We start from the raw sequence: 20,904 nt of genomic DNA, 5'->3' as shown, positions 1-20,904 counted from the left end.
AAGATCAATGAAACAAATAGTTGGTATTTAGAGAAGATAAACAAAATAGATGAACCATTAGCTAAACTAACTAAAAAAAGAAGACAGAAGACCCAAATAACAAAAACCAGAAATGAAAGAGGAAACATTACAATTAATACCACAGAAATACAAAGAATCATTAGAGACTATTATAAACAACTATTACACCCACAAATTTGAAAACCTGAAGAAAATGGATACATTTCTGGATACAAACTACGAAGACTGAACCAAGAAGACACAGACAACCTGAATAGAAAAATAATAAGCAATGAGATTGAAGCAGTAATTAGCAGTTTCCCAACTAAGAAAAGCCCAGGACTGGATGGCTTCACTGCTGAATTCTACCAAACCTTTAAAGAGGAATTAATACCAATTCTCTCCAAACCATTCCAAAAAATTGAAACAGAGGCCATTCTCCCAAACTCATCCTATGAGGCCAGCAACAGCTTAATACCCAAAACAGGCAAAGAAACAACTAAAAAAGAAAACTGCAGGCCAAAATCTTTGTTGAACACAGGTGCAAAAATTCTCAATAAAACATTAGCAAGTAGAATACAGCAACACATCAAAAAAATTATACACCACAATCAAGCAGGACTCTTCCCAGGGATGCAAGGATGGTTCAATAGACACAAGTCAATAAATGTAATATACCACATCAACAGAATCAAGAACATAAACCATGTGATTATCTCAATAGAACCAGAAAAAGCATTTGACAAAATTCAACATTACTTCTTGATAGAGACTGTCAGCAAATTAGGTATAGAAGGAAAGTATCTCAACAAAATAAAGCTGTGTGCAACAAACCCACTGCTAATATCATCCTGAATGGGGAAGAGCTTTCAGGAACAGGACAAGGACGCCCACTCTCACCACTTCCATTCAACACAGTATTTGGAAGTACTATCCAGAGCGATCAGGCAAAAGAAAGAAATAAAGGGCATCCAGACTGGATAAGGTGAAGTCAAACTGCCCCTATTTGCAGATGACATGATTCTCTCTATATATGGAAAAGCCTAAACACTCTACACACACAAAAAAAAATCTCTTAGAGTTGAAAAATGATTTTGGTAAAGTTGCAGGATACAAAATCAATATGCAAAAATCAGTAGTGTTTTTATACTCCATTAGCACACTAGCAGAAAATGAAATCAAGAAAGCAAGTCCATTTACAATAGTTACCAAAAAATAAAATATCTAGGAATAAATTTAATGAAGGAGGTGAAAGACCTCTACAGAGAGAACTATGAATCACTGCTGAAAGAAATGAAAGAGGACACAAAAACATGGAAAGACATTCCATGCTCTTGGACTGGAATAATTAACATTGTGAAAATGTCCATACTACCCAAAGCGATCTACAGATTCAAGGCAATTCCCATCAAAATACCAATGACATTCTTCACAGAAATAGAAAAGCCAATCCTAACATTCATGTGGAACAACAAAAGACCCCAAATAGCCAAAGCAGTCCTGAGCAAAAAAACAAAGCCAGAGGCACTACACTACATGACTTCAAAATATACTACAAAGCTACAGTAACCAGAACAGCATCGTACTGGCATAAAAAGATACTTGGACTAATGGAAAATGATAGTGAACACAGAAATCAACCCACTTACTTACAGCCAACTGATCTTTGACAAAGGCACCTAGAACATACGTTTGGGAAAAGATTGCCTCTTCAATAAATGGTGCTAGGAAAACTGGACACCCATATGTAGAAGAATGAAAATAGGCCCATACTTCTCACCATGTACCAAAATTAACTCAAAATGGATGAAAGATTTAAATATAAGACCTGAAACTATAAAACTCCTAAAAGAAAACATAGGGGAAACACTTCAGGAAGTAGGACTGGGCAAAGACTTTATGAATATGACCCAAAAGCCCAGGCAACAAAAGGAAACATAAACAAATGGGATTATATCAAACTAAAAAGCTTCTACACAGCAAAAGAAACAGTTAACAGAGCCAAAAGACAACCTACACAGTGGTAGAAAATATCTGCAAACTATGCATTGGACAAGGGAATAATATCCAGAATATACAAGGAACTCAACAGTAAAAAAACAAGTAACACAATTAAAAAAATGGGAAAAGAAGCTGAATAGGCATTTCTCAAAGGAAGATATACAAATGGCCAACAGACACATGAAAAAATGCTCAAAAATCAATCAGCATTGGGGAAATGCAAATCAAAACCACACTGAGAAACCATCTCACTCCAGTTAGACTGGCTATTATCGGAAAGAGAATAACAAATACTAGTGAGGATGTGGAGAAAGGAGAACCCTCCTACACTGCTGATGGGACTGTAAATTGGTACAGCCTTTATGGAAAACAGTATGGAGTTTCCTCAAACAACTACAGATAGAACTGCCATGTGATCCAGCAATCCTATGACCTGGTATATACCCACAGGAATGGAAATTATCATGTCGAAGGGATACCTAATGTCCAATGTTTATCACAGCTCTATTTACAATAGCCAAGATATGGAACCAACATAAACATCCATCAATGGACAACTGGATAAAGAAAATGTGGTGTATATACACAATGGAATACTACTATGCCATAAAAAAAGAATGAAATTCTGCCATTCTCAGCAACATGGATGAACTAAGAGAAAATAAAGTTAAATAAGCCAGGATCAGAAAAAGAAATACTGCATGTCTTCACTCACAAGTGGAAGCAAAAAAAATAAATAAATTTTAAAAAAATTTTTTAAAAGATACAACAATCACAACAATACGTCGAAATTTCAAAAAGAGAACAGAACTGAGGTTATGAGACATGGGAAGTGGGGAGGTGTGGGACTTAACAAGAAATTGGTACAGGGCCACAAAAATATGATTATATTGTATAATGTTGAATATACTATTTATACTGTTTTGAGCATCACATATTGGCTATACCCCACACATATGTACAAGTTATGTTTCAATAAAAAATAAATAAATAAAGGAAATCAATTATTTCTCTTTCTAAGGCTACTTTTGTTGATAGAACAAGGGGAAGTAATACTACCATCGCCAGAGTTACAAATGCCCAACTTATAAATACACAGACATACTGATGGCATGGTTCCTGCCACATGGTAACTGGGGTAATGAGAGACTCTCCCCTACAGAACTGTAGAGAATGACCAACAGTTTCTGATTGGCATGAGCCCTTCACTCCCCACGCCTGGAGGACACTACTGGAAGGGGATGGACAGCCTGCTCCTCAGCACTGCCATTTACCTCTGCAACAGAAGCTAAATGGCTACGACACAGACAACTGGCAGCCCTGGATATCCTCAAGCTGTCGAACCTCTTTTACACAGGTAAATGGCCACTCGAGTCTTAAGTTGCTTAGGTCAAACACCTCGGAGCCATCCTTAATTCCTCTCTTTTTCTCATGCCCTATATCTCTGATCCATGACCAAATACTGCCAGCTCCACCTGGATAATATATACAGAATCCAGCCACTTCTCAGGCCATCCACCACTATCACCCTGGCCCAAGCTACCATCAACTCTCGGCTGTATGACCGTAGTATCCTCCTAACTCGCTTCTTGCTTCTGTCCTTGTACTTCTATTGCCTGACTCGCAATAGTTAGTCAAGCTATTAGAAATCAGACTACATCATTCTTCTGTTCACAACCCTTCAATTTCTGTTTGTCCCACTCAGTGTAAGAGCCAAAGTTCCTGCATGACCTGGCTCTCTGTCATCTTTCTTGCCCCATCTCTTGCTCTCTTGTTTACTCCAGCCACTTTGGTCTCCCTACCATTTTGAAACCATGCAGGGCATGCTCCTCCCGCAGGGCCTTTGCATTTGTGCCCTCTGTCTAAAACATTCCTTCCTCCCTCACCTCTTTCAAGACTCACATGCAACCTTCACAGTGAAGACTTCCTTGGCCTCCCCATCTAAAATTGCAATGCTCATTCCTTGGCAGTCCCTATTTCCCTTCCCTGCTCTATTTTTATCCTTACAACCTACTATCATAACATACTATATGTTTCACTTATTTATTTTGTTTATAATTGTTTCCCCCAGATAGAATGTACATTTCTTGTAGACAGAATTTTTTGTCTATTTTATTTAATTAATTTTATTATTTATTTATTTTATTTATGCCTAGCTCTATGAACAGTACCTGACATTTAGCAGATGCTCAAAAAATATCTGTGAAATGAACTTTCAATATCTATCTCTAAAGGGAAACCATATATAACATACATAACAGATAGTCAATGCAAAATAGAACTAAATTACCCTCAAATCATACGATTAAAAGTGTTATATAAATTCGGATTTCTACATCTTATAATATTTTAAAAGGGTTTTCTACAATCTTTAAAAATTAAAAATGTATCACATGAAGTAAACTACTTCTTTTACTTTATAATGTGTACTTCCATTATACAGGGCTTGGAATAATAATATTTTAAAATATCTTTTGGCCAAAAGCAGCATGACTCTAATCAGGCCTGGATAATTTTAAGTTCTAGTTAATGACAAATGAACAATTTTAATTCAAAATTTAATTTAATTTAATAAGTGCTAATAATATGCCTAGCAAAATGTTAAGCACATTTTACCACAAATGTAAGACATGGATGGTCTTGTCGTCAATAAACACTCCTGAAGGAGAAACAAGATATACTTAGACAACCAGTGAACAAGATAACTTTCCACTTAATAACTTGACATCTTGATATGTTTTACGTAACACTTGTTTAACAAAGAAAAAGGTGGCTATTCTGATAAAATAGACAATTAAACTATGTCATATATGGCAGAAAACAGGATAAATAACATAATGTTAATATTTCTGTAGACTGATTTTAAATTAGAAACATGAACACAGGCATGTCAGGTACTACTCTGCAACAGAGTTAGCATCTAGGGGTGGGGGAGGAGAGCTAGAAGACGGACAAAACTATTGATAAGTGAAGAGAAATGAGAAAGAACAGGTCCTTTAAAAAAACAGCATACTTAAAAACAACAACAAGAAAAAAACCAGAAAGAAGACTTTAAATGAGCCACTCAATTCAGAATCAAATGCAGTTACTATAAAATAAAAACTCGGCAGTGTAATCTGACCTTGTATAACAGTTATAATAGTTGCAGGATACAAATAAAATATATGTTCCTCTTCCACATCCACCAGTGGTCATTTTGAACTGCTACTGACCTTGCTTAGCATATGATTACTGACATTACATGTTTATATGTATAATGTTTTCTTCCACCTTCCATCAAGATAGTCTAAGTTCCTCAAGGACAGGAACCAATTGTTCCTTGACCTGTCTTAACGGTACTTACTGAATAAGTGAAACACATTAAGGTTTTACAAGGTCCTGAAAGTCAAAAAGTTCTAAAGTTCTAAAGAGACTCAAAAAAAAGTTCTCTGAGACTTGGTTTCACCATCTATAATGACAAGGAGGTTGATAAAGATGATATTCCAGGATTTTATGATACCCATATTAATATTAATTAGAAAATAGATTAATATCCTTAGTATTCTGGTGTATTAAAGAACTTAAAGATACTTTTAAAAGGATGTAAATATTTTGTTTGAGAATAAGAAACATCTGTTTGCTGAGGATGAATACAACTGAGAGAGTTTGAAATGCTGGTGTGGAATTTTTATTGGGAACAGAAAACAAAAATCTCCATGAGACATGAGAGTGCATCTCAGGGAGTATTTGGTAACTTTTCATCAAAACACATTTTATGTTTTTGTTTATTTAGGAAAATCTCTTCAACAGCTGTTTTCAAAATAATAGACTCTTTGCCAGTCTGAAAATAGCTTTGGAGGGCACACTATCTGGTATATCTTAGTATTTGTATTGGTGTGTGTGTATTGTGTGTAATTATGCACGGGAAAACCTTAGTTTAGAGGTACAATAATTCACTTCCTATTTCTCTAAAAGTAGAAATTCTAAACATAAGGCATTTATGATAAATAAAATGAAAAATTTCTCTGAAAAGGCACCAGAGATTGTATTTCAAGTTTCCTGAGGGAGAAAACTATATTTAAAATATTACTGAGAAGGTCACAGAACAATTTCACACCTCCAGAATGTCCCTCGTAAGACAAGACCCTTGGGACCTTAGTTTGAAGAGGTTATTGATCCCAAACAGCTCTCCTTGATGCTCTTTTGATCCTTGAACTGCTTCAAAATATCGCTTGGCATTTTCACTTCCAACCACCACACAGTGAAGTTGCTAAAAGGAAAAAACACAAGATATTTGTGAAGTGTTAGCTCCAACAGTATGTCAGAGTTTCCTGGCATTCCCTGTATATACACAGCTTCAGCTGGAGCAAGCAGAATCACTGTAGGGAGGAAATTTTGTTTTAATTTCCTTGGCAGATGTTGCCATTATGGTGAAATAATAATAATCTGGCTAGTCTTACTGAAGCTGAGATCTTATATTTCCTATTTTATCTGTTTTCTAACAACTGAGTTAAGATTATACTCTATAATATATCCACCTGACATAAGGTTTAATAATAAAAACATACATACGTTTTGAATACACTTGATATTCATTAAATGTCCACAAAATGGACATACACCATTTTACTAACAACAGTAATGTATACTCTCTATTTGCTGGATATTTTACTAAATCTAATATAAATACGTAAAATTAAAATACAATCTGGTTAACCCATGTGCACTTTAAAATTTCTTGGAAGAAATAAAGAACGCACAGAGTGGAAAATAACTTCAGTTTATTGTTGATGGAGGGATTAGTTAGAAGTGACACTTAAGTTTTATGATTATCATTACAGTTGATCTGCACAGTAAAAAGTTACTCTAGGCAACTAAAATTCTTATTCCTAATAGCTGCCATTTATTGAAAACTTACTATATGTGTAGCATTTTATTTACAACCTCTCATTTAATTCCTAAAACCTTATAAGGTATTATCTTTAAAAAAAGATATTATCTTCATTTTAGAAATAATGAAAGTGGAATTTCTTTATTTTAGAAATAAAGAAACTTAAGTTTAGAGATTAAGTGACTTGCCCACAGGCTGCCAGCTAAGAAATGTCACTCTTAGAATTTGTTAGGTTGAATCCAAAATTTATACTCAATTTATCACCTCAACGATGCCCCTCTTAAAACAAGACCCTTAGGGACCTTAGTTTGAAGAAATTATGGATCAAGATACCAACTTGATCTGTTTGAAATCAATGTCCCAGAAATATGGGCTAAACCCTGGAAATACAGAATCACAACAGCAGTTAAGGCAACTGATGGCTCACTTGCCTATTTGACTCTTGTAATTTACTCTTCCTTAAATACTGATATTATCAGATTGCAGGACTACTAACTATAATCACCAAGATAATTTGTAAGCCTTAATTGGAGTCTTTATAATTTTCTTAGCAAAGATTTATCACAAAATTTATTAAAAATGCATTACTTTGTAAAACAAATTTTTCCAATGTGGCTTCAGTAGAAATGAAAACTAGGTGCTTCCATCTGTAGGCTAACTATAAAAAAAATCATGTTAGAATTCAAGAGCATAAGGAAAAATTAATAATCAGAAAATGTAATTTAGTTTCTAGCTTAACAAAAATCCATACAATGCCACAAAATGCTTGGATTTCATCATAACAACAGACAAGCTATGCAAGAAAAGGAAGTAGAACATTCATCATGTTAAGAAGTTCACAGCCCCTTCTTGCACAAGCTGGCATCTTCATGTCTCTTTCTCTGACTCTCTGCTTCTGCCTTCACATCTTCTGCATCTCTGTCTTCTCTAACCCTACTGCCTCCCCCTTACAAGGACCTTATGGTTACCTTGGGCCCACCTGGATAATCCAGGTGCTCTTGGAGATTAGGACATGGATGGATGTCTTTGGGGAATCATTATTCAGCCTACCACAGTAAAGAAGTGCAAAAAGGATGATGAAGGCACGTCAAAATGACACAGAGGCCACCCTGAAGGGGCTCCCACTGGCCAAACACGAGACAATCTGGACATCAAAGTCAAATAGTGATGATATTCAATGGGTTACTAATCTGCTACTAAAATAGGAACCCACGAGTTCATACAGATTAAATAAATAAATAAATAGAAGGGAAAGCTCTTTTTTCATGGTAGAATGCCAACAAACAACAAAGAAATAATGAACAGATGGATAGATAAGGAAAATATAGTATATACACACAATGAAATACCACTCAGACATAAAAAAAAATGTAATCTGTCACTTGCGGCAACATGGAGGAGCCAGGAAGACATGTTAAGTGAAATAAGTCAGGGACAGAAAAATAAATACCTCATGTTTTCACTTATATGTAAGAGCTCTGGAAGTAGAGAATAGAATTGTGGTTACTAGAGGCTGGGAAGGGGAGCCGGCAGGGAGATAGGGAGAGGTTGGTTAATGGATACAAAATCACGCTAGAAAGAACAAATTAGTTCTAGTGTATGGCAGTGCCAGGCACCGACAATTAACAGGAATTTTTTGTGTGCTCTCAACTGGCTAGAAGAGAGGAGCTCAAATGCTCTCTCATCACAAAGAAATGATATATTTTTGCAATGATGAATATGCTAATTACCCTGATGTGATCATATATTGTATACATGTATTGGAACATAATTCTGTACCCATAAATATGTATAATCAATACATGTCAATTAAAAAATAAATTTAAAAGATTAAAAATAAAAACAATAGCAAAAAAGAAATAATGGAAATAGAAAAATCACCACTTGACAAGCATCATAGTGGTAGCTGATTCAGGCAGAAATCATCAATGAATGCTGCAGGTGATGAGTTCAGGTTTGATGAGGAATGGGATGTTGACATAGTCTCACAGGATCTCCTATAAACTGCTTATCCATTACAAAGGGAATAAATGGCAACTCTGTAGTGGAAACATTTGGCAGACACAAACTTGACCTACGAGCAAGGTCGACGTCCCCAGCGGTGGGGAAGGTCACCATCACGTGACTTCTGACTGATGCAGTGAGAAAAGCTAGCGTTGTGTCCATGGTGTTCCTGCTAACACCGCTGGGCCTGAGTCTGGGCATGGGGAACATCAAGGGGACCTAGGTCACAGGACATCCTACACAAGAAAAGGTGTTACTCTTTAAAACTGTCAAGTTTATGAATGACACGGAAAGCCTAAACTGAAGAGACACAAGTATGTGTGGCTATGTTCCTGGACTGGATCCTGGACTGGAGAGGAGAAAGGAGAAACTGTCAGGAGAGCTGGGGAAATATGAACGAGTCCTATGGATCACAGGCAATGTTGTATCAATGCCAATTTCTTGATCTGGATAACTGCCTTTTGGAGAGAAGTGGGAGGGAAGCAAGTTGCAGAACAATAGAACAATATGTACTACTCAGTTATTTGTGATGCATAAAACGATTTTTACATGTACGGGTAAATAGGAGAACGTCCTGGTTTGGGGGAAATACACACTGGTGGTAAAGCTGCAGCTTTCTCTTACATGGTTCAGAAAAAGAACGACGAGAGAAAGAGAAAGCAAATGTATAAAATGTTAACAACTAGGGAATTTGGGTGAAGTTAACTGGGAGTTCTTTGTGCTATCCTTGAAATTCTTCTGAAAACACTTACTTCTAAATAAATTATATATATAGGAGAGATGAATTTCTGAAAGCCAAATTTTAGACTGCATACAATGCTCTAAATCTGAAGAAGTATAGTTGCTCTATAAGTGATCTCTTTATTTTTTTAAATAATAAAATATCTGAATGCATTTCATATTAGTTGCAAACAAAACACATCAAACTGAAAGTCCTCCTTGAGCAATAGAGATCACCTCCTGCTAGTCTAACCAGTGCTGTAACGTTTAGGCGCATCCTTGTAGATCTCTTGCAATGCAGTTAGAGCTATTTATATATACGTATAGATATAGTTTTATGAACAAACACAATTGATATTGTGCTGCAAGTTGCTTTTTGACCCACTTAAAAGTGTCTTAGAGATCTTGCCACATTAGTATATTTGATCTGACTACTTTTTTTTTTTTGCTGTCTTACGTATGGACATATCAGAATTTGTGTTATTATTTTGTTACTGTTGGACATTTAGGCTGTTTCCTTTTTTATTTTTTAAACAAATACTAACAATACTGAATATAAGTCCTTGTTATTGTGCATATATGACAGTATTTCTGTCAGGTAGATATGGAGAAGGTACTACGTGTTTTAAGCTGATTAAATTAGCCTCTAAAATAATTGTACCAGTTGTATTCTCAAAAATAGTATATGAGAACAGTTTTACAAAAGACCTACCAACAATAATATCCACCTCCCCAATAAACACCCCATAACAAAACCAAAAAAAAAAAAGAAAAAGGTTTTCAGAATGTACAGAACATGATCTTATTTTATTATGTATCTGTAGATTATAATGTGGTCAAAGATCTTTTACATAGGTTAACTATTTGTATTTTTTCTTCAGTGAAATGCCTACTCTTAGTCTTTTCATTGGTTTTTGGGAGTTCTTTGTATTTTGTAAATGCTACTCCTTTATTATATATATGGCAAACATTTCCTCCTAGCTCTTTTAATTTGGTCTGCAGTTCCTCTGTCATACAGAAGTTTCATATAAAAATGTAGTCAATGTTACAATATTTGCCTTAGAGCCGTATTAGTTTCAAGCTGCTGTAATGAACTACAAACTTGGTGGCTTAAAACAACAGAAATTTATTCTCTCACAGTTCTGGAGGCTCAAAGGTTGAACCCAAGGTGTCCATGGGGCCACACTCTCTCTGCAGGTTCTAGGAGATAATCCTTTCTTGCCTCTTCCGGGCTTGTGGCGGTTGCTGGCATCCTTGGCTGCCTCTGGCTGCAGCTGCATCACTCCAATTGCTGCCTCCACTGTCACATGTTGTCCTCCCTCTGTGTCTATCTCCATCCACATTTCCCTTTTCTTATAAAGACATCAGTCACTGGATTAGGCTCCAAACTAATCCAGTACGACTTCACCTTAACCTCATCTGCAAAAACTCTACTTACAAATAAGATCACATTCACATGTACCAGGGGTTAGGACTTCAACATATCTTTTGAGGGGGGCGAAACACAACTGAACTCAAAACAGAGGCTTTATTAAAGATTTTTACATTTATGTTCATGAGAGATATTGGTCTGTAATTTTCTGTTCGTGTAATGTCTTTGTCAAGTTTGATATCAGGAATCTTTTGTCTTTGTAAAATAAACTGTAAGTGTTCCCTCCTCCTGTGTTTTCAAAAAATATTAAATGTTTGATGGAATTCATCACTATAGTCATCTAGGCTAGGATCTTTCTTTGTGGGAAGGTCCTGAATTTAAAATTCAGTTTCTTTAACAATATAGGACTATCATTTTCCATCACTTGAAGTTATTGCTCCTAGGTATTCAGCATTGCTAATAACTTAGATCTCTATCTATGTCTAGTACTATTGTAGGTAATGATTCTTCTCTCCAGAAATATTTATCTCCAGAAATTTTAAGGATTTTTCACTTTATCCTTGGTGTTTTACAATTACAGAAAGATGATGTATGGATCTATTTTCATCTGTCCTATTTAGCACTAGGTGGGCCATATAATACGACACTTAATTTATATTTTTTACATGTTTCTTCCCCTCCCTTGCTTCTGTTCCCTTTTTCAACTATAAGGCTGACATTGGGACTTCTAGATCTAGCTTCCATTTGTCCTAACTTTTCTTACATCTATCTGTTGTTTTGCTCTGCAATCTAGAAGAATTGCTTGGCTTTTCCTTTTAGATGAGAAGAGGCTCTGCTACTCTGCCTCTGCAGAGTTTTTCATTTTCTGAATCAAAGATGGATTCTTTTCTTCAGTTTATCCTTGCTTCCGGGATCCTACACCTCACTTATCATTTGAAGATATTATTTATATTTCTTTAAAAATCTCTTCCACTCTCTTATAGTCATTGTTTTCTCTAATGTTAATTCTTTTTTTGAGTACCTGTATAAGGTTCTATGGCTCCTGTAACAAATTATCATAAACATGATGGCTTTAAACAACAGAAATTCATTCTCTCACAGCTCTGGAAGCCAGAACTCTGAAATCAGTATCTCTGAGCTGAAATCAAGGTATTGGCAGGGCCATACTCCCTTTGGAGGCTCTAGGGGAGAATCCACTTCTTGCTTCTTCCCAGCTTCTGGTCACTCCAATCTCTGCCTCTGTGGCTAAATTGTCTTCTCCTCTTCTGTGTCAAAATCTCCCCTGCCTCTCTCACATAAGGACACTTGTGGATAGTCCAGGATAATCTCCCCATCTCAATCTCAGGATTCTTAATTTAATCACATTTGCAAAGCCTTTTTTGTCGATATAAAGTAACATTTACAGGTTGCAGGGAGTAGGACCTGATATTTTGGAGGGCCATTATTCAGCTCACTATAGTGCCTTTTTCACAGTGTTTATTTTCCTAAACTGTTTAGTAATTATTTTTGGCTCGGTGTTCATGTCTTTGAATACCTTAGATGCTTACCTCAGCCTACTGCAGTGGTTATTTGAAGTGAGGGCAGGGGTGCAAGTATTTAGTCTTCTGGGCAACAGGAGGGACTTTCTTCTGGATATCAGCAAAAATTTGGAGCTCTTTCTTACTTTGCTTCCAGTGTTTCTACTTACTATTTCCACTTGAAAGTAGGCCTCTGTTGGCTGCAATGTGGTACAACTGGGTAAGATTGTAAGGGTTAAACCACTTTGTTACATCACAAATGACACTCCAAGGAGGGCACCACAGTTACCCCAAGGCTCCTCCTTTTTTCAGCATCTGCTGACTCTAAGCTCGGAATATCCAGAAGTTGCACCTACTTTTTTCAGTAGTCTTCTCCTGACTGAGTTTAGGTTGGTTTATTCCTTCAATCTGTTCCCAAATATCTTTTGTGTTTCAGGATTCCTTCCAATTTCTGGGCCACTAAGAGAACTCTTCTTGCTTTGCAAGTTCTGTAGGTTTTTTAGATATTTCCCCCCAAGAGTTTTGAGGAACATGTGGGAGGCTAAAGTACACCTTTGTTTCAAACTCCAAAATATCTTTAAAACATATTTAATGCCTTTTCCTTACACGATTATCATCTTATCTTTATTATGTCATACAAAGTTCTTAAATTACCTTATTTTCAAGCCTTTTTATTATATATTATAATATATATTATAATATACATTCTGTAACAGATCATTTATAAGGAAATGTAATATAGTAATGGAATGAGAAAAATCACTACATGATTGAGAAAGGACTCCTACTTGTGACAAGTCTAAGACAATATTCTAAAGAACAGTTCCTAAGATAAAAAAAAAAATCATACTTTTTCCCAAGATTTTAAATAGGCTGGAAAAAAAATTATTTTCAGGTAGTTGTGCTATACCAAAGAACAAAAAGATGAACTGTTTCTTAGAGCTAAATGCTTTAAGAAAAAACAAAAACTGCTGTGTACAATTCTGTTTTTAGAATGAAGAAAATAGCATAAATTTAAGATTGGATCATTCTTAGGTTAACTACCACCACATGTGGCAGATGTTTGTTCTTAAATAGATGCCAACTGAATATATAGGGAGCAATTCAAATTTAACATTTACAATTAAACTCAAAACCTCATTCCAGATCTTTTCAAGTGAGCAGTTATAAACTAAATAAATGTTATTTGTTTAGAGGCATAAATGAAGTAGTAATTGATATCCTAATTAAATTAAAGAGCTAATGCAATTTTAGATGAAGAGTAAAAGCAACAGAAGAGAAGATAGCCCACTTGAGTTCTATTTCAATAATTCCATTATGGAGTTGTCTCTGGAGTCCCAGTTCCATTATGTATAGTATCTCTAGAGCAATGATCCCAAGTCTCTGTCATATCATGGCACATACAGAAAATGGTAACATATGAACATCTACCTGGAGTTACAGAGGTGGTTACTCAAGGCTGGAAGCTGGCTTAGGCACTCTTGCTGCCCAGACAGTTGTGGAATCAACACCTCAGTGCACCTGTAACCCATCTGTGGCATATCAGTATGTCTTGACCCAAAGCTTGGAAGAGTTGTGACCTTGCTACTCAGATTGTGGTCTGCAGACTAGTAGTACTGGCACTCCTGGGAACTATGTGAAAATGCAGAATCTTGGGCTCTACCCCAGACCTACTAAATTAGAATCTGTGTTTAAACAAGATCCCTAGGTGATTCACGTACACATTAAAGTTTAAAAAGTACTGCTCTAAGAAACTTTTAGCTGTAAAATTCAATGAACCTAAGAATCAATCTGTTTCATAGAAGTAATAGAAAGTAATAGAAGAAATTCAAGAAATAGAAGTGTATTCAAGAGTATATTTCATAATCTTATTAGATTTTATATTATAGTTACGGTAAAATTTAAAACTTATTTTTACACAAATTTGTTTCTAATTTTTGAAAACAAATATTTACTTCTTAATTAGAAAAAGTGAAGCATATTTACCTGCTTGTATACCTGTCGTAAATACATGATCTCTTCCACAGTTCCCAAGGATATCAGCCTAAGCACTTTGACATCTCTGCATTGTCCAATCCTATACGCTCTGCAAAAAGATTAAAAACAAAAACAAACAAAAATCAAGTTAAATAACTTTGGGTTCAAGAGGTAGCTTTGGACATAAAAATGGAACATTATTAAAATTTTAATTAATTTAAAAAGAAACATGTTATGTTTAGGTGTTATATTATTTAGTAATAATGCAAAAAGATAAATTCATATAAAAGGACTGGTTATTGAGGAGAAAAAAATTACAGAAAAAATATACATATCAACTACATTTCTTTTACAAACATCACATTCCATTATCTAAAAACTTTTCCTAAATTCAGGTTTTTTCTTTATGGCAGTCTTAAGCTTATGAATAAATTGCTCACAAATGATTTGATTTATATAAAACCCCCCAAAATGCAAAAAGTACACAGTGTACTTTCATAGTGATATACAGCAGACCCATGTTTGCTTGGGAATGGGGGGTGGGGAGAGGTGGGAGGGATGGACTACAAAGGGGCACAAAGAAAATTTGTGGGGTAATGAATGTTTATTACATTGACTGCAGTGACTATTATATTCAGTATACTGATTGCAGTTTCACAAGTACATACATATGTCAAAACATCAATTGTGCATTTAAAATATGTTCCGTTTATCGCATGCCAATTATACCTTAATAAACCTGTTAAAAAGTTTTTTTTTTTTTAAACTTGGGGGAATTTGTTGAGACTTGATTTGTGACCTAATATGTGATCTAACCTGGAGAATGATCCACATGCAGATGAGAAGAATGAATATTCTGAGGTTGTTGGATGGAATGTTCTGTAGATATCTGCCAAGTCCAGTTGGTATAGAGGGTTGTTTAGATCTTGTGTTTCTCTGCTGATTCTTTGCCTAGATGATCTGTCCAATATTGACAGTGGGGTGTTCAGGTCCCCTGCTATTATGGTATTAGTGTCTATTTCCTTCTTTAGGTCTAATAGAGTTTGCTTTATAAATCTGGCTGCTCTGACATTGGGTGCATATATATTTATGATTGTTATGTCTTCTTGATGCATCAATCGTTTTATCATTATGTAGTGGCCCTCATTATCTCTTTTTATAGTTTTTAATTTAAAGTCTATTTTATCAGGTATAAGAATAGCTACTCCAGCTCATTTTTCATTTCTGTTTGCATGGTAAATCTTTTTCCATCCTTTCACTCTTAGTCTATATGAGTCCTTATAGGTGAGGTTGGTCTCTTGAAGGCAGCATATAGTTGGGTCCTCTTTTTTAATCCACTCAGCCAGTCTGTGTCTTGATTGGGGAATTTAATCTTTTTACATTAAGAGTTGTTACTGAAAAGTGTTGATTTACTCCTAGCATTTTATTGATTTTTGTTTGGATGTCTTAAGTGTCTTTTGTTCCTTTCCTTCTGATTTACTGTTTGTTTTCTGTATTTGTTGGTTCCTTAGGTTGTAGATAAACTTTTTTTTTTTCTCTCTTCATTGTTGGCATTTTTATTTTATTAGTGGGTTTTGATATTTCTTGAGTTTTTATGGCAGTGGTAGTTCTTTTTCAGGTACCAAACCTGAAACTCCCTTGAGAATTTCTTGTAAGGGTGGTCAGGTGGTAGTGAACTCCCACAGTTTTTGTTTGTCTGAGAAATATACTATTTGCCCTACATTTTGGAAGGATAGCCTTGCAGGGTAGAGTATTCTTGGTTGGCAATCTCTGTCTTTTAGTATTTTGAATATATCATACCATTCCTTTCTGGCTTTTAGGGTTTGTAATGAAAAGTTTGATGTTAGTCTGATGGAGCTCTCTTATAGGTGACTTGATGCTTCTCTTTTGCAGCTTTTAAGATTCTCTCTTTGTCTTGGAGTTTTGCCAATTTGACTATAACATGCCTTGGAGAAGACCTTTTTGGGTTCAATACGTTTGGGGATCTTTGAGCTTCCTGAATCTGAAGATCTGTGTCTTTCCCTATACCTGGGAAGTTTTCTGCCACTATTTTGTTGAATAAGTTTTCAATGCAATTTCCTTTTTCCTCTCCTTCTGGAATACCCATGACTCAGATATTTGAGTGCTTAAGGTTTTCTGATATCTCTCTTACATTTTCTTCAATGTTTTAAATTATTTTTTCTTTTCTTTTGTCTGCCTGTGTTATTTCAAACAGCCCATCTTCAAGGTCAGAAGTTCTCTCTTCCACTTCTGCAAGCCTGCTGATTAAACTCTCTGTTGTGTTTTTTATTTCATTGAATGAATTCTTCAGTTTGGCAAGCTCTGCTACATTCTTTTTCAGGGCACTGATTTCCTTGTACCTTTCTTCTTTCAGGTCCTGTATACTTTTCCTCCTTTCATCATGTTGTCTAGCTGAGTTTTCTTGTATCTCATTCAGTTTCCTTAGAATTATCACTCAAAATTCCTTGTCAGACATTTCAAGGGCTTCTTGTTCTATAGGATCTAGAGCTTGAGAGTTATTACCCTTTGGTGGTGTACTTTCTTGATTTTTCATATTTCTGGTATGTTTCCTTTGATGTTTAGTCATTGTGGCAGGGGATTTCACAGTCCACTGGTTTGACACTTTTGTCTGGCTAGGATACTGCTGGGGTTGCCAGTTTGGCACAGCTCCCTCAGTGTCTACTCGGTTGACCACTGGTGCCTTGGGTGTGTGGTCGCCTCGGGTCTTGGGCCTCTCTGGGGAGGTGCCTCTCTGGTCAGTGCGCACTCAGCCGGGCTGGGGATGGGGTCAGGCGGCAGCAGCAAGGCCTACCTGCTGGGTCATGCACTGACACCCCAAGGCATGTGGTCTCCACAGATCTTGGGTCTCTCTGGCTGGGCACCTCTCTGATCAGCGTGCAGTCGGGCGGGCTGAATTAGCACATGTATTTTTTCAGACCTCAATGGATTAAAATTAAAAATCAATAACAATAGAAATTCTGGAAACTATACAAACACATAGAAATTAAACAGCATTCTACTTAATGACACATGGGTCCAAGAAGAAATCAAACAGGAAATCAAAAAATTTCTTGAAACTAATGAAAACAATGACACATCATACCAAAATCTGTGGGATACTGCAAAAGCTGTACTAAGGGGGAAATTCATCGCATTAAATGCTTACTTCAGAAGAATGGAAAGATGGCAAGTGAACAACCTAATACTTCACCTTAAAGAACTAGAAAAATGAGAACAATCCAAACCCAAAGTTAGCAGACGGAAAGAAATCATTAAGATCAGAGCAGAACTTAACGAAATTGAAACCCAAAAAACGATACAAAAGATCAATGAATCAAACATCTGAAATACAAGGAATCATTGGAGACTACTATAAACAACTATATGCCAACAAATTTGAAAATCTGGAGGAAATGGATAAATTTCTGGACACATACAAGCTACCAAAACTGAGCCAAGAAGATGTAGAAAATCTGAACAGACCAATAAAAGAAAAGCCCAGGACCCAGATGGATTCACAGCAGAATTCTACCAAACATTCAAAGAGGAATTGACACCAATTCTCTACAAACTATTCCTAAAGATTGAAACAGAGGCAATACTCCCAAATTCATTCTATGAAGCAAACATCACCCTGATATCAAAACCAGGTGAAGATACAACTAAAAAAGAAAACTACAGGGCAATATTCTTGATGAATATAGATGCAAAAATCCTCACTAAAATACTAGCAAACAGAATACAGCAACACATACGTAAAATTATTCACCACAATCAAGTGGGATTCATCCCAGGGATGCAAGGTTGGTTCAACATACACAAATCAATAAATGTGATACACCATATTAATAAAATCAAACACAAGGACCATATGATCATCTCTATAGATGCTGAAAAAGCATTTGATAAAATTCAACACTCATTTATGACAAAGACCCTCTATAAGTTAGGTATAGATGGAAAGTATCTCAACATAATTAAAGCCATATATGATAAACCCACTGCCAATATCATCCTGAATGGGGAAAAGCTGAAAGCTTTTCCTTTAAGAACAGGAACTAGACAAGGATGCCCACTCTCACCACTCCTATTCAACATAGTGTTGGAAGTACTAGCCAGAGCAATCAGAGAAGAGAAGGAAATAAAGGGCATCCAGATTGGAAAAGATGAAGTCAAACTGTCCCTGTTTGCAGATGACATGATCCTATATATCGAACAGCCTAAAGCCTCTACAAAAAAACTCTTGGAGTTGATAAATGATTTCAGCAAAGTAGCAGGATACAAAATAAACACACAAAAATCAGTAGCATTTCTTTTCTCCAATAGTGAACATGCAGAAAGAGAAATCAAGAAAGCTTGCCTGTTTACAACAGCCACCAAAAAAATAAAATACTTATGAATAGAGTTAACCAAGGATGTGAAAAATCTCTATAATGAGAACTACAAACCACTGCTGAGAGAAATTAAAGAGGACACAAGAAGATGGAAAGATATCCCATGCTCGTGGATTGGAAGAATCAACATTGTGAAAATGTCCATACTACCCAAAGTGATATACAAATTCAATGCAATCCCCATCAAAATTCCAATGACATTTTTCTCAGAAATGGAAAAAAACTATCCAGACATTTATATGGAATAACAAAAGACCATGCATAGCCAAAGCAATTCTGAGTGAATAAAATAAAGCTGGAGGCATAACACTATCTGACTTTAAACTATATTACAAAGCTATAATAACCAAAACAGCATGTACTGGCATAAAAACAGACACACTGATCAATGGAATAGAATATAGAATACAGAAATCAACCCACACAGCTATAGTCACCTGATCTTTGACAAAGACACCAAGCCTATTCACTGGGGAAGGGACTGCTTCTTCAGCAAATGGTGCTGGGAAAACTGGATATTCATATACAGGACAATGAAAATAGACTCATACCTCTCACCATATACTAAAATCAACTCAAAATGGATTAAAGAATTAAATATACACCCTGAAACAATAAAACTTCTTAAAGAAAACATAGGAGAAACACTTCAGGAAGTAGGACTGAAGGCACAGACTTCAAGAATATGACCCCAAAAGCATGAGCAACCAAAGGAAAAATAAACAAATGGGATTATATCAAACTAAAAAGCTTCTGCACAGCAAAAGAAACAATTAACAGAGTTAAAAGACAACCAACAGAGTGGGAGAAAATATCTGCTAAATATATATCTGACAGGATTAATATCCAGAATATAGAAGGAACTGAAACAAGTTTACAGCAAAAAAACAATTAACCCGATTAAAAAATGGGCAAAAGAGCTAAATAGGCATTTCTCAAAGGAAGATATATGAATGGCCAACAGACACATGAAAAAATGCTCAACATCACTCAGCATTCAGGAAATGCAAATCAAAACCACACTGAGATACCATCTCACCCCAGTTAGGATGGCTAATATCTAAAAGACTTTGAATCATAAATGCCGGTGAGGTTGCGGAGAAAAAGGAAATCTCATATGCTGTTCGTGGGACTGTAAAATGGTGCAGCCTTTATGGAAAGTGGTATGGAGGTTCCTCAAACAATTGCAGATAGATCTACCATATGACCCAGCTATCCCACTGCTGGGAATATACCCAGAGAAATGGAAATCATCAAGTCGAAGGTATACCTGTTCTCCAATGTTCATTGCAGCACTCTTTACAATAGCTAAGAGTTGGAACCAGCCCAAATGTCCATCATCAGATGAGTGGATAAGGACACTGTGGTATATTTACCCAATGGAATACTACCCAGCTATAAAAAAGAATGAAATACTGCCATTTGCAACGACATGGATGAACCTAGAGAGAATTATATTAAGTGAAACAAGTGAGGCACAGAAAGAGAAATACCACATATTCTCACTTATTTGTGGGAGCTAAAAATAAATAAATAAATACACAAACAACCTGGGGAGGGGAGGGAAGAAGACACAACAGTTACAATTCCTTGAAGTTGATACGAGTGAACAGATAGGAGTTTGTTGGGAGGGAGGTTTCGGTAACTGGCCACAATAATCAACCACATTGTATATTGACAAAATAAAATAAAATTAAAAAAAAAAAAACTTGGGGGAAAGTAGTTAATCAACTGGAAAGACTATGGAAGTGCAGATTTACAGTCCCCATCTATAGAGATTTTGATTCAGTGAGTATGACTGAGTCATTCAGTTGACTGGTACCCCAGGTATTCTGATATGGATCACAGTGCTAATTAGAACTCTAACCTGACTCACCACAATGGTTAACTATGGGTCTATTCTCTGCAGCTCCTCCCATATGGAGAACTTACTGGATGCTCTGAATAAGGTTACCTATTCCTAAATGCCTGTTACAGTTGCTGAGCGGAACAGGGGCAAGGCCCTACTGCCTACATGCTTGAAAATGTTACAATTTGGGGGAAATTTAT

At 35.9% G+C, this 20,904-nt stretch overlaps 1 protein-coding gene across 8 annotated transcripts in view; it reads right to left on the bottom strand.

Annotated features, from left to right (window-relative positions):
- Window positions 1-20,904, bottom strand: part of ERCC6L2 (ERCC excision repair 6 like 2) — a 158,226-nt gene that overhangs the window by 38,760 nt on the left and 98,562 nt on the right. For all 8 annotated transcript variants that reach the window (XM_063109443.1, XM_063109445.1, XM_063109448.1 and 5 more), the window contains 2 exons: window positions 14,471-14,570; window positions 6,098-6,250 (listed from right to left, as the gene is read on the bottom strand). In XM_063109443.1, the coding sequence (XP_062965513.1) occupies window positions 6,098-6,250; window positions 14,471-14,570 (253 nt within the window). The remainder of the gene's footprint in view (window positions 1-6,097; window positions 6,251-14,470; window positions 14,571-20,904) is intronic.

The sequence above is a fragment of the Cynocephalus volans genome, chromosome 10 (genome assembly GCF_027409185.1).
Source record: "Cynocephalus volans isolate mCynVol1 chromosome 10, mCynVol1.pri, whole genome shotgun sequence".
Classification (NCBI taxonomy): domain Eukaryota; kingdom Metazoa; phylum Chordata; class Mammalia; order Dermoptera; family Cynocephalidae; genus Cynocephalus; species Cynocephalus volans.
This window is presented reverse-complemented; position numbering and strand designations above follow the sequence as displayed.